Here is a 15205-nt window from a genome sequence, read left to right on the forward strand (position 1 = left end):
GAAGAAAAAAGTAGGCCTGAGAAGAATCAATATCCCAATGTGTGGTGGTGAAACTTTATCAATACTAGATTGAGATAATGTGCTAAGAAAAAAACAACACAGAAGGGGTCAGGGGTGGGATTCAAATTTTAACAACCGGTTCTGTGGGCATGGCTTAGGTGGTGGGCATAGCTTGGTGGTCATGTGAGTGGGTGGGCGTTGCCAACTCAACATCACTCACATCGAGGTACACATCTCCTCACCTGGCCTCTCAAGACTGTGGGGATGCTGCAACAGTTGTAAGTGTGAAAAAGGGTCATAAGTCACTGTTTTCAGTGCCATTGTAACTTTGAATGGTTACTCCACACAAGCAAAGTACCACCAAAGGAGGGAAAAACCTCCAGAGACGTTCCTTAGACAGGAAGTCTAGTCCTGCCAAGAATGTAATAAGGGTTAATGGAGAGGCAGTTTCTGTAAGCAACACCAGAATGTTTCCTTCCTGCCTTCCTTACAGGATTAGGCCAGTAATTTCTTCTAACAACCAGTTCTCCAAACTGCTTAGAATGTTAACAACCGGTTCTAGCGAATAGGTGCGAATTGGTAGAATCCCACCCCTGGAAGGGGTATAAATATAATAAACAAGCCTTATATTTAGAAGTAAATGTGCATATTTCAAGGAATACATTTCCTAAATTTTACTCTCATCTTAAACACAGGGGTGGGCTGCTGTGGGTTTGCAGGGGTTCGGGAGAGCCCCTAGGTGAGATTCTATGCAGTTCAGAGAACCCACATATCCCAGTCCTGGCTGGCCCCACCCACCCTGCCCCTCCCCTCCTAGGAGTTCCCACATGACCCATTTTGGATGCAGGTAAGTGCAGGATGCGTGTGGAGGCTCAGGGAGAGTGAAAAATGAGCCTCCCAGAAGTTCAGGAAGGTAGGAAGTGGGCCTGTTTCTGGCTTCCAGAGAGCCTCTGGAGCCTGGGGAGGCCTTTTTCCCCTCCTCGAGGATCAAGGAAAGCCTCTGGAGTCCAGGGAAGGCAAAAAACCCACCCACCCCCCACCATGGTGCAGGAGGCTGGCTAGGGCACACCCAGCATGGCCACGCCCACCCAGCAACTGGGCAGAGAACCCTTGGCTAAAATCTTTGAAGCCCACCCCTGCTTAAACATATATTTGATTGTTTCCCTAAAGACCTACAATTTTGTCAACCTTCTGAAGGCCATTTAGAAAATGTAGAATAAGGAAACGTTCTCAACAACCTTCTCCATTTTTTTCTTCTTGTCATGATTGCTCTCTACTTCACAACATGTTGTATTTAGTATTTATTTGATTTGTTAATCGCTTCCAAGATACAGGTATAAGAATAAATATTGTTTTGAATACAAGAGATACTTATAAGAAAAATTAAAAAAACAATAGGACAGGGACCATAGGCACGATTGGTGCACTTATGCACGCCCCCTACAGGCCTCTTAGGAAAGGGGTGAGGTCAATAGTAGACAGTCTAAGGTTAAAGTGTTTGGGATTTGGGGAAGAAACCACAGAGTCAGTTAGAGTATTCCAAACATTGACCACTCTGTTGCTGAAGTCATATTTTCTGCAGTCAAGTTTGGTGCAGTTAACCTTGAGTTTGTATCTATTGTGTGTTCTTGTATTGTTATGGTTGAAGCTGAAGTATTCATTTTGTGAGGAAGCTTGTGACCTATGAAAAGATTTCTTATGGAAAAATGATTAGGGATTGGCTGCCTGCACAAGATCTGTCAATTTTTCTCTCTCATGTTGTTCTGCAGATCTATTCTCCTCATAACATCTGTCCCCAAAGAAGTGGGCCTTAGAAGTGAGAATTTGAAATCCATTTTAAAAACTATTTTATACCTCCTGCTTGTATGTTGATTGGTATATTTATGATGCACTGCATGAAACCAGCAGTGCCTACAAATGGAAGTCAGGGTACTCCTACATTAGGACTCAGTGCCAGTTCCAAAATACGTTTTTAAGGTATTGATAATGTCCATAAGGTAAAAAGGTAAAGGTTTCCTGTCCAGTCATATCTGACTTTAGGGCACGGTGTGCGCATCTCTGTTTCTTAGCCAAGGGAGACAGCCTTGTTTGAAGACACTTTATGTAGTCATGTGGCCAGCACAGCTATATGGCAAAGGTGCAGAGAATGCTGTTACCTTCTCACCAAAGTGGCACCTATTAATCTACTTGCATTTGCATACTTTTGAAGTGGTAGGTGGGCAGGAGCTGGAGCAAGAACAGGAGCTCACCCCGTCGTGCAGTGCTTGGGTCTCAAACCTCAGCTGTCGGCTTTTCAGCTGACAAGCTCAGTGTCTTTAACCACTGAGCCACTGCACCCGCTTAATGTCCATATGCTAAGCCTATATATTTTTGGTCCAAATCTAGTGTATTTGAAATTGCAGAAAAAATAGCTTTTTCCCCCCTCACATGATACAGCTCTGGGGAGGTTGCAGGCAATCTGTTTACTATTTTTAAGAACTCTTGCCTCACCTTTCCTCCTGGGCTTCAGCTGCCCTAGAAGATCTTTCGTGGAGAAAGTTAGTTTGGCAGCTTTGTGGGTGCTTCTCAGAGGAATATTTTTGAATTATTTTATTTTGCTTGGGGTTTTTTCCTTTTTGCATACTGCCAGAAAGAAATACACTGTATGTGATAAAGACATTATTGAACATGAGTAGACATCACTTCATTTTATTTCTTTTTACATGGTATGAGGTGAAGGAATTGCATGGGACTGTTTCTTTGATCTTGTTCTCATCAATGGAAATTTGGCACAAGATAACATAGTCATTGTCTACTTTTTTAAGGAATTAAGAAATTAAAATAGTGAAAATAGTCTACTTACTAGTCATTGCCCTTTACAGTAAAAAATTTAGTTGTTTTTAGAACAGAGATTCTACATCTAAATGAAGATGTGTTAGGCCTCAGACAAGACAAATAATTAGAATTAGAATTCTTTTATTGGCTAAGTGTGATTGGACACACAAGGAATTTGTCGGTGCAAATGCTCTCTGTATACATAAAAGAAAAGATGCATTCATCAAGAGTCAAGAATCATCAGATACAACACTTAATGATAGTCATAGGGTACAATAAGCAATCAAATCATATTAGGAAAGAGTCAATATAAATCATAAGGATACAAGTGACAAAGTTACAGTCATACGGTCACAAGTGGGAGGGGATGGGTGATAAGGAGTGATGAGAAGGTTAGTAGTAATAGTAGTGCAGACTTTGTAAATAGTTGGACAGTGTTGAGGGAATTATTTGTTTAGCAGAGTGATGGCGTTCGGGGGAAAACTGTTCTTGTGTCTAGTTGTTCTGGTGTGCAGTGCTCTATAGCACCACTTTGAGGGAAGGAGTTGAAACAGTTTATGTCTGGGATGGGAAGGTTCTGTAAATATTTTCACAGCTCTCTTCGTAAAGTTCTCAAATTAAAATGTCTATTAAATTTGGCATAATTCTGGACCTTGGACATCCTTAGATTATATCCCAGCTTCTATTGCTGCTCATTTACCCTTTTAATAAAGTGCAAATGGCTATTGCACCCATTACCCAGAAGAAATTTGAATAAGCTATGAAGAATACTGATAACAGGGAATTGCTATTGATTTTAGGTTTTGATACATATTTTCAATTAATTGACTGTCTCATTCCTAATTTACACCTATAATATTTGCTTTAGAAAAACATTGGCACATTCCAGTAAAATGTTTAGTATACAGTAGTTGAAGCAAAGTGAACCAAGCTGTCAAAACATACATATCAGTTTATCTCCAGTGCCATTGCATCAAGTACTATATTTAAAGATGTGTTAAATTCTATAATAAAATTAGATAATATGAATTTCAACGTTACCTAGAGGTAATATTTTAATTACATGCACTGTAAGTAAATCTCCACACCTTTAGATTTTCATAGATAGTGCCATTCCAAAATATTAACCTTGTTGCTGTTTAAATGTCTTTTTTTCTCCAACCTGCTATGTGTCTATCTAAAGTCAGAAACTGAAGGCAAGAACATAATTAACTTTGTTTTTACTTGAAAACCACTTTTGGACTTTGTCCTTGAGGTGGGGGAAAATGAAACTTTGATTTTGGGTCTTGCCGATTAGATAGGTTTGTTGTTATAGAAATGACTAGTTCATTTATTATATAAAAGTAAAAAAGTTGAGGTTTGATGCTATTATCTTATTCAACTGCACCAAAAGGAGTCAGAAGTCAATGTTTTTATTCTTTGTTCCCTTTGCCCTACACTTTTCCCTTTCCCCACCCTTTATTTTCCTATTATTCTGTCTTGTATGTTTGTATTTTATATTATATTTGGAGGAACTAATAAAACTTTGAATGATAAAACGAGAAACTGAAGCCAAGACTAAAGGATCCATTATTGTATTTATTTAGGTTTTTATTTGGATGGACTCAAACAAATTAACTGAGGAACCAGAGGCTTGATTCTGCACCAAGAAGAAAGGCAGGGAAGGAAGGAAGGAAGGAAGGAAGGAAGGAAGGAAGGAAGGAAGGAAGGAAGGAAGGAAGGAAGGAAGGAAGGAAGGAAGGAAGGAAGGAAGGAAGGAAGGAAGGAAGGAAGGAAGGAAGAGGGCATGAGCAATTTCTCCAGAAAATGCACAATTTAGATTGAAGAATCAAAGTTAAACAGCATAGTTATCTAAGGCTTTATTGACTCACCTGAGCTTTATGGATAAATTCCCAGCAAGCCCAGGTGCAAGATATACCTACAAGTCTCACTCTTCTGGAGGACAGCATGTGGAGGAAATGTGATTTATGATGTTACATATAATAGGATTTAAAAAATTGCAATTGCCAATATTTCTTCTATGAAGAGCATCACTTTGCCATCCATAATATTTAAGGACCTCCATATAAGACAGAGGTTGGCAAAGTGATACCTTCAGGCACCCCAGCACGTAGAGTTCACACAATTGGTTTGTGCAGGATCAAATTTAGATCAAACTGTGTTAAATAAGATTATTGTGTTCCTAATTGAAATATCCTGATTTGGGAATCCAACAAGATTTTGGCCATTTGTTTTTAGAAAAAGAAAAAAAATCTATTTCAGTGCTTGGAATATGGTCCGTTTGCAGTACCCATGTGGACCAATAGTGATCCCTAAACACAGGTTGAGAATCACAACTTGCAATCACCCAAGTTGGTTACATTTTCATGGAGGATGCCATGTAACCTTCCTGAGCGCCTCGTTTATCTTGTAATCTTTAGCCTTTAAGTTGTAAAATAATGTAACAGATTATAGGGGCATTTGGATAACAAAAACTGTTGCATTTTCATATGTTTGCAGTTCCAAGGTCAAGTAAATCTTCATGTTTTTGAAGACTGGTGTGGTGCATCTATTGAACAATTGAGGAGAAATCTTCACTTTCCTTTGTATCCTCATGTGAGTATCCTTTTAGGCCTATTGATTGATGATGTGCCATCAAGTTGTTTTCAACTCCTAGCAATCACATAGATCAGGGGTCCCAAACTTGGCAACTTTAAGGCTTGTGGACTTCAGCTATGCTGGCTGGAGAATTCTGGGAGTTGAAGTCCATAAATCTTAAAGTTGCCAAGTTTGGAGACCTCTGATAGACTTTCTCCACAAGGATCTGTGCCTGACCTAGTCTCTCAGGTCTTCCAACTGTGCACTAATTATCATTGTAATGGAGTCCACCCACTTTACTGCTGGCTATCCTCTTCTTCTCTTTCCTTCTAGCACTACCTTACCCAGTGCTAGAGCTTTCTCCAGAGAGCTGGGTCCTCTCAAAATGTGTGTAAAATAGAATAATTTGAACTTCTTTAGGCCCACATTCTCCTCTTTTACAAAATGAAGAAAGAATTCTGCCTTCCAATAGTGTTTGGGTACATTTAATTCAGGATTTTCTAAATCATGGTTTGTTGACGTCACTGCCTTTCTTACCATCCGTAACAACATTTAAAACAAAATTAAGATTATGACCTTCTGACACAAAATAATTACGATTTGCACTTGGAATTTTTTATAGAAGAATTTAGATAAAGCTAATTTTAGTTTATTGGGTCTGGACAACATGAGTGTGAAGAATGTGCAAACAAATGCTTCCAGTGCTGCCTGCATAAGAAATAAGGGCATATACATTGGAATGAGTTCTTAGCTGGGCTTAGGTTAAGCTTGTTCTTATTTTAAATAATAAAACATGGCTCTTTGGACAAGATTACTGTATTTTTAAACTTAGTTTGTACAAGATTACGTGTTGGCAAGAATTAGAATGATAGGGCTGAAGTTGCTGCTACACTTGATATTTTGGGATCCGCACTGCTATGTTAAGTGCAAGTTGCTCATTGCTTTAGAAGCCAGAGATTACTGATGCTGACAGCAAAGTGATATTAGTAAAAATGATTGCCTTAAAACGTTGAACTATTCAAGTCACAGCCTGAGCATGAAGCAACACATTACAAAAAAGATGTTGAGACTTTGGGAAAAGTGCAAAGAAGAGCAACTAAGACGATTAAAGGCCTGGAGACAAAAACATATGAAGAATGGTTGCAGGAATTGGGTATGGCTAGTCTGGAGAAAAGAAGGACTACGGGTGACATGATAGCAGGATTCCCGTATTTGAAGGGATGCCATAAAGAGGAGGGGGTCAACTTATTTACCAAATCACCTATAGGCAGGACAAGAAACAATGGATGGAAACTAATCAAGGTGAGAAGCAACCTGGAATTAAGGAGAAACTCCCTAACAATGAGAACAATTAACTAGTGGAACAGCTTACCTTCAGAAGTTGTAGGTGCTTCATCACTGGAGGTTCTTTTAAAAAGACTGGACAGCCACCTATCTGAAATGGCATAGAATCTCCTGCTTGAGCAGAGGGCTGGACTAGAAGACCTCCAAGGTCCCTTCCAGCTCTATCCTGACATTGTTTTGTTCTTGCCCGTGCTCCGTTTCTCTGAATAGCCTCGATCTTATTTCAGAATTCCTAACCGTTCCTTTTTGTTCTTTCTACTCCATTCCTTTATCTTACTGCAGCTCAATTCAATAATGCTAACATTTCCTTTTTCTTATACTTCTAGACACGGACTACTTTGAAGAAGCTAGCAGTATCACCCAAATGGAGAAACTATGGATTACGGATATTTGGTTACCTGCATCCATACAAGGATGGTAAGGGAAGAGTAGAATTGGCTGTATTACAAACAACTTTACAAGCATGGAATAGCATGGATCTAACATAGTTCCATAGCTTTTAAATAACACTATTAATGTATCCTTTATATTTGTTACTCCTTTGTACAGGCCCACATGTGGATTCTGACCTGCTGCTGAGTAAATACATAAGAGTGTTGCTGAATGCATCCCATAGATTAGTATATGCTTAAGTCTATTGCACTAAATGCAAGTCCTTTTCTTAGACAGTGTCATCTTTATGGCAGATTAATGTTTGAATCTGGAGTTATCACGGGTTTCTGGACACCGAGACAATGTTCTGTGTTTATCACCACTTGCTCTATTCTGCGTTATTAACCCCTAAATTTTCTATTGTTTACATTTCTTTTTATTTATTTATTTTAGGGAATTTATATTGCTGCCTATTTGCACATAGCGACTGAAGGCAGCTTACAGGAATATAAAAACATCACATATAAAACAATAAAACTAATAAAAAGAGGATAATCATATTTAAAATTAATAAAATAATATAATACCCCCGGTTACAACACATCACACGAGCCATTTAATGGGCTCCATCCTGCTCTATATTCCCCGGGCCCGCTGGCAGAACCAGCTCTTCAGTGCTTTCCGGAAGAGTGATAGAGTGGGGGCCATTCTAATCTCTGAGGGGATGATGTTCCAGAGAGAGGGAGCCGCCACAGAGAAGGCCATTCTTCTGGGTCCCACCAGGTGTATCTCCCTCAGGGATGGGACCCGCAACATTCCTTGTCTCCTGGCTCTAATGGGTTGGGTAGATGTGATCAGCAAGAGACAGTCCCTCAGATAACCTGGTCCCAAGCCATGAAGGGCTTTAAAGGGCTTTTGTCTTACTTTTCTGTTTAAACTTTACACTCCTCATCAAACACAAATAGTTCTCAACTTACAACCACAATTGGGCCCAAAATTTCCATTGCTAAGTGAGATATTTGTTGAGTGAATTTTGTCCCATTTTCTTGCCACATTTGTTAAACAAATCACTGTGTCAGGATTCCGACACTTAAACCCCATTTAAATCATGAGTGTCTAGCCAAACTGCAAAAGGATTTATTAGGAGTTAAAAGATGCGGCACTGCCTGGGTGTAGCCGACTCTGAGACACATAATTCATTGTCACCCTTGACCCTAGTTTCCCCCCACCCCCTGGGTGTATCATAATTCATATTCTCCAATGAGACACATCCATAGCCAAGAGTCATCAATCATGCTCTCCGGTTAGAATTTTGCATGGCAGAAACTTCGGTTGCCTGGAAACTATCTTTGAAAACATTTATGGAATTCAAGCTGCCCGCTGTATCCCACTCCCTTTCTGTTGGCAACTCTAAAAGACCACAGAAATATTTTATGAGTTGACACACTGCGGTTGTTAACATGGTTGTTAAATGAATCTGATTTCCCCATTGATTCTGCTTGTCAGAAGGTCGCAAAAGGGTATCACATGATCCTAAGACACTGCAACCATCATAAATACAAGCCAGTTGCCAAGCGTCTGAATTTTGATCACGTGCAATGGGTGTAAGTGTGAGAAACAATCCTAAGTCCTTTTTTCAGTTCCATTGTAACTTCAAATAGTCACTAAATGTTGTAAGTCGAGGACTACCTGTATAGTACAAACCTGTATATGCTCCAAAAGTAAGTTGTGTTTGAAGCTTCTTGAATGGATACTCGGCATCACAATTGATGCTAGCTGGACTTCTTTGGTAGATGGTAAAAATATGAATGGTTAAAAATCAATCAAACATTAATATGCATTAGGAAAATGGTTCTCATTGGATATCTGCTAAGAGTGCAGATATGCACCACAAAGTTTAACTGTTTGTTCTACCATTGGATTTATTCCAATTTTTGCAAATTGTTACTGTGTGAAAAACTAAAGAAACATCGTCATATCATTCAACAGAGATGATATTTTTTATGAAAGATACATCACTCCGCTTCCACTGGCATGGAACACCATTTCCCATCTGTTTAGAATATTTCTTACTTTTAAATCCAGTTTTATTTTTAAATTCCTGTAGGTATGTTTCAGTTTGCGATTGGGGCTGATGACAATGCCGAGTTTTGGCTGAGCCAAGGAAAAAACATCTCAGAGCTTCAACTGATGGCCAATGTAGGCAAGGTGATCAACCACGTTCTTTCAATTTTTTTATTTCATGCACAACATACATGTGATGACACAGTGGTTAGAATGCAGTACTGCATGCTACTTCGGCTGACTGCCGGCTGCTGGCAGTTCGGCAGTTCGATTCTCAGGTTGACTCAGCCTTCCATCCTTCTGAGGCCGGTAAAATGAGGACCCAGATTGGCAATAGGCTGACTCTGTAAACCGCTTCGAGAGGGCTAGAAAGCACTGTGAAATGGTATATAAGTCTAAGTGCTATTGCTATTACTACACTTCAAAAGAAAAGAGTTGTCCATATAAATTAATAAATGTTGTGCACTTGAAATCAATACAACTTTACAATATCAATTTACTATTGAGATTAATTCATCTTTCAACCATTATATCTTAATGCTTGAGAGCTGTCATATATTCTCAAGTATCCCATAGTGTAGTAAGAATTATAGAATTACCTGGGACTATTACAGAGACCAGAGATACCAACTGTCAGATTTGTAGCGGGATACAAAATGGGAAATTAAAAATGAAATGAGAAAATAATGTAAAACAGTTCCCATTTAATTCTACTATCTACAGATACCCAACGTAGCGTAGAACTCCAAAAGAGTTAAGGGTATATATCACAGCAACTTGTCTTATACATAATATTAACATTTCATAACCACATATGTTTATTACGTGTTGGATGTATTAATTCAAGGGCCATAAAGATTCCGTTTCTAGTCTTCATGAGTTCTCAAACTATGAAAACAGTCTCTCTTGTGATGTTTGGGTTACACAAATGAAGATGATAATGAAAAATAGGCAGAACGTTATCAATTTAAACGTATGGACTATCGTCATGCAAAGTCACATTTCGAAAGTATTTGGATATTTTAAAAGGAAGGGTTTTTTGTTTTTTAACTTTATAAAATTAAAAAAAATGGTAACAAAAGGTGTAAGAGCATGCTATCCTACCTTCTAAAATTTTCATGCTTTTTGTCTATGTTAGCCCGCTCTTGAAATGTCTTATTTCATTCATTCATGCATGGCTGCATATATTCATTCAATATTTATAGCGCATAATTTTTGCTTTGTCTCTGCTTCTCCTTTTGGCCTCGTTTACTCAGTCACAGCCACACTGCACCCATCTAAATGTGGGTCAGCCAAGAATGACACTGTAGCAGACGGCAAATCTAGTAGGTGAATAGCCTCTTCCACTTCCACTACAGTTCATCTATTCTTATATCTCTCATCCAGCTTTGACAGAGATGCTGTCTTGTCTCGAAGGCCAAGAGCAAGTAGCAGTCTAAGAGCATTCCTTTTCTTTAATTACCATGGACAATGTTTATTATGCTATTTAATCTGTGCTTAATCTTTTGTACACAATTACATAGTGAGTGAAACAAATGCGTTTGGGCTTTATGCGACTGAAACCAAATCTAAAAGGGATGTTTTGTATCTTTGTTCAGACTGGAAAAGAGTGGACAGCACCAGGTGAATTTGGGAAATTCAAGAGCCAAAAGTCAAGGCTCGTGAAGTGAGTAAGCTGGGATCTTAATTCTGTTTTGTACACTACTCAGCTACATGCAATCCAGGTAGCCCTGTCTTCTTTCCTATCTTAAACTCAGTTTTCAAGTCTTTTGCCACTGTGTTTTTTTTTTAATTCTAAATCTCTGCGACTTCAAAATGTTTGCACATGGAGTTTTTTTACTTGCTCAAAATAGTTTCAGAGTGCTCCCTAGTGGCCAGTGGTATACGTTTCCACACATCTATTGATCCAGTAGAAGAGAAGAGCTTTGGGTTGGACTGTGGTCCATGGTGCTCTCTGAGTTTGGTGGTTTTCTTAAAGACATTGCATTACTAAAACAAGTGCTAATGTGATGGCGCCAGTCGCGAACCGGTAATTATGATGATCAGTTGGCCCTGCCCACCTGCCCCCCTGCCCTATCCTGTCCTTTATTTCCTGCTTTGTAGCTCATCTCAATCACATGGCACAGCTGATATTCCCCCTCCCCTCCTCGCTGTTCTACTTACCGTTGCTGACTTGGAAGGTAAGCAGCTGAGCTTTTAAATCTCCATTTTCAGCGCAAGCACGCACGCACTCACCAAACCGATTTTTTTAAAATAAAGTTTTATTTGGGTTTTCACACACACAAAATACAAGTAAAACATCTTTTTTTGAAAATAGCATGGTCCCGGGTTGAACTTCTTTATGCAGACACAAACTCAATTTCATGCTCATTTTTGTGTTCTATTCCATATCTTATTACTATTTTGCATTTTCGATATAGTTTTTCCCCTCTTTTAATTTTCTCAACTTTATTTTGATTATCTCATCTCAATTCAAATCATTGTGTTTATACTTTTGTCTGTCCTGTTTCAATTTCATGTGATCTTTTCTCATTAAACAAATTTTCTCCTGTAGTTACTAATTGGAGTATGACACCTTTATATCTTTTAATTTTATCCATTCAACTCTTATTTAAACTTCAATGTATACCTTAAGGTTATAACGTTCAATATACATTCAAACCGATTGTTAAACCGGCAGCATCCTACCACTGGCTGGCACTGATGATGTTACCTAGTTTGATCATGCAACGTCTGGCAAGAAAAACACCAAGCTCAGAGAGCAGCAAGGAGCACCCACATTATTGGTCCCCTTTTCCCCTGGGCTATTTCCCCATTTGCACCTAACCTTGGCATAAACAAGTTCTGGCAATATCTTGTTTCCACCAATTTTCCTTGGCATGGCTATCATCTTGTTCCCAACTCATGAATGAGACAGGTTTATGTCATTCTTAGATGTTAGAGGACTGTTTCCCTCTTTAAGGCAATTGGATTCAGTGACAGGCACAAGGTTTATATAAAATCTATCATGCTTCCCCGCCCATTACATTAGAGACTAACTGAGATATTCAGTGGCAGCTTCAAAATTATGCAGATATGCTTCTTTCTCTCTAATCTGCAGTCAGTCTCATCAGTCAATGTTCTGCCATTGAGTTTCTTGACAGCTAGGTGCAGAATTTTCCAGTACAGTTCATCAGCTCAGTTGGCTGTAGTGCGCGAGTTTGAACGCTACTGATTAAACGCAAGGTTAAAGCTTTGTATTGTTAGAAGGATGGGCCCAGCCTCCCACCATTACTACTCTCTTCATAACTCCAGTCTGTTGTGTGGTTGTTTATTGTATTCAATTCTGAAAGTTTAATTTAATGGTTAAGTCATCAGGTTAGAAATTGGGAGAGCATGAACCCTAGACCTACCTTAGGCACAAAGACAGCTGGGTGACCTTGGGCCAGTCACTCTCTCTCTCTCAACCCTAGGAAGAAGGAAGCAAGGCCAAACCACTTCTAAAAACATTTTCACAAAAACTTCAGAACCTTGTCCAGACAGTTGCCAAGACTCAGTGCTGATTGAAGCCCCCCCCCCACACACACACAAAAACAACAAAATGGATCTACAAGGCACAAGAAGAAGCCTAGAGAGCACAGTGGCCAGGATTCCTGAATCATCCTGCAGGATGAATAATGGGAATCTTTTTTCCTCCCAACCGGTGATGAGTGGAAGTGGGAGAAAACAAATCCAGAGGAATTCCATTTAGTAGCGACACAGAACAACAGGCAGATAGGGATTGGCAACAAGCACATGTCACCCCGGTGTAGCTTTCGACAGGTTCAAGGAGAGTTGGCTAGTGTTTTAACCCAGCAGTAAGGAAAGAGCATCTGCCATGCTTTATTTCCACATTTTTCAAATGCCAGGCATACATTCACATGTTATTAATGGATTGATTGAAATGATCATATGGCACCTTAAATCATCTATACATTGGCTGCTCCATACTCTGGAATTCAACATGCACAAAGAACATATTATGGTTTTCTCCTTTAACCTGCCATAATATTACTTTGCCTGGCTGATTAATTAACTTTACCACCTAGAAGGTCCAAAATATTGTAGAACCTAGTGATGGGGCCTCTTAGAAAGAAAGATGAATCGAGAGAAGATGTCAAGAAAACTATCCCACCTTCTTCCCATGTGGGAAGAAAGTAATCTCATCATCTGCCCTGAACAAGTGCGGTTATGCTTTTCTTGGAAACTAGTTCAAAATGTCCTCTTCAATAATTTTAATACACTGTCGTTGTCATCATCTTCTTTTAATGACCCCATAATCCCTGGCAGGGTGGATCTGGACCAGGGGTGGGATTCAATCGGTGTTACTAGGTTCGGTGACTATGTTTTGCTGTGCGTGCATGTAAAAAAAAACGTAAGCTGTGCCGCCCTGAGAGCTGAAAAGCGCAGCGTAGAGGTGCACAGCGTTTGAAAAGCCTCTTTTTTCCAGCTTTTTCAACCTCAGCTGTGCCATGCAAAGCAGCTAAGGTTGAAAAGGCAGGAAATAAAGGACAGGTAAGAGCCCAGGCAGGTGGGTGGGCCAAACAGCAGCAAACACAGAACCGGTTTGGTGTCTGCTGCTCTTCAGAGCTACCAGTTCTATAGAGCCAAGCAGAACCGGTAGCATCCCACCCAGCGGTGGAATTCAATTTTTTTTACTACTGGTTCTGTGGGCGTGGCTTGGTGGGCGTGGCAGGGGAAGGATACTTTTAAATCTCCAGTCAGAGGTGATATTTGCTGGTTCTCCGAACTATTCAAAATTTCTGCTACCGGTTCTTTAGAACTGGTCAGAACCTGCTGAATGCCACCTCTGATCCCACCCCTGGTCTGGACAACTGAACGGAGCTAGCAGAGTGTTTGAATGGCCAGATGCCCTTCCTGTCACCAATGTGGAGTTTTGTTCAGCAAATATATTCTCAGTGTGCCCATAGAGAGAGAAATATCAGATTCGAACTCACAGCTTCCTGATTGTGAGGTGAGAGCTCCACCTTTAGGCCACTGCACCACGCTATAACTTTAATACACTGCATTGATAGCAAAAGACTTATTTTGCCTTAATCTCTGATCTTCCCTTACAGATTGTCAGCTGCAAACAAATATTACTTTGAAATTCTGCACAAGCAGGATGACAAAGGAACAGATCATGTGGAAGTTGCAGTAAGTTCACTAGTTAGATTTGTATTTGGTTGTCTGTACAGGAATTTGACTTAGGAGTTTTGACATTAGACAAATTTCATGGACCAACTTTTTCATTTCTTCTTGTCAGAGAAAGCATCTTATTTCTGATATAGTGTGTTATCAGTTATTAGTAACAGCAATTTCACATATCAACAATGATTCTGGTAGTCAAAATGCTCAAACCACCTTAAATGCCTCTAGGTGGAAAAGGGGGAGGAGGGAGAAGATACTGAAGAGGAAAAAAAATAAAGAAAAGATTGCATGTATCTCACATCCTACCTGATAAGTTTATCACATTCCAGAAACCCAAATAGAATCTGTTGGTTCCATGTTCGTATACCATTTAATCTCCCCCTAAAGAAAAATGAAAATATGGTCTTTGCCAGAGTCGTACTTAATTTAGTTGTACTCAGGGGTGGGGGGTGGGGGTCTACCGCTTTGGACCACTTTGGACTGGTTGTTATGATTCTGTGCAGTTCGGAGAACCAGCAAATTGTGCCCTTGGCTGGCCCCGCCCCTCTCTGCCCGCCCTCCCCCTCCCCACCTAGTCAGTACTTATTGCGCATACACGACATCACGCAAATGCCTAATATCGCTGATTGTGTTCTCCCCCGCCCAGTCATTCCTTAAGGCAGGGGTCTCAAACCTTGGCAACTTTAAGACTTGTGGACTTCAACTCCTCAGCTGGCTGAGGAACTCTGGGAGTTGAAGTCCACAAGTCTTAAAGTTGCCAAGGTTGGAGACCCTGCCTTAAGGTATTCTTCCCCCTCTCCTGATGATCAGCTGTTCCGATGATCAGCTGTTCCAATGATCAGCTGTTCTGGGATCCCCCTTGATG

General features: G+C 39.9%; 1 protein-coding gene across 1 annotated transcript in view; it reads left to right on the forward strand.

The window, feature by feature from the left end:
- The window catches only part of B4GALNT3 (beta-1,4-N-acetyl-galactosaminyltransferase 3), a 108990-nt gene that overhangs the window by 68843 nt on the left and 24942 nt on the right, over positions 1 to 15205 (forward strand). The window contains exons 4-8 of the mRNA XM_087968577.1: positions 5314 to 5409; positions 7062 to 7152; positions 9215 to 9315; positions 10770 to 10837; positions 14268 to 14346. Of these exons, the coding sequence (XP_087824703.1) occupies positions 5314 to 5409; positions 7062 to 7152; positions 9215 to 9315; positions 10770 to 10837; positions 14268 to 14346 (435 nt within the window). The remainder of the gene's footprint in view (positions 1 to 5313; positions 5410 to 7061; positions 7153 to 9214; positions 9316 to 10769; positions 10838 to 14267; positions 14347 to 15205) is intronic.

Source organism: Notechis scutatus, chromosome 6, assembly GCF_049901735.1.
Source record: "Notechis scutatus isolate UNSWTSFEM ecotype Mainland chromosome 6, rNotScu1.2, whole genome shotgun sequence".
Lineage (NCBI taxonomy): Eukaryota > Metazoa > Chordata > Lepidosauria > Squamata > Elapidae > Notechis > Notechis scutatus.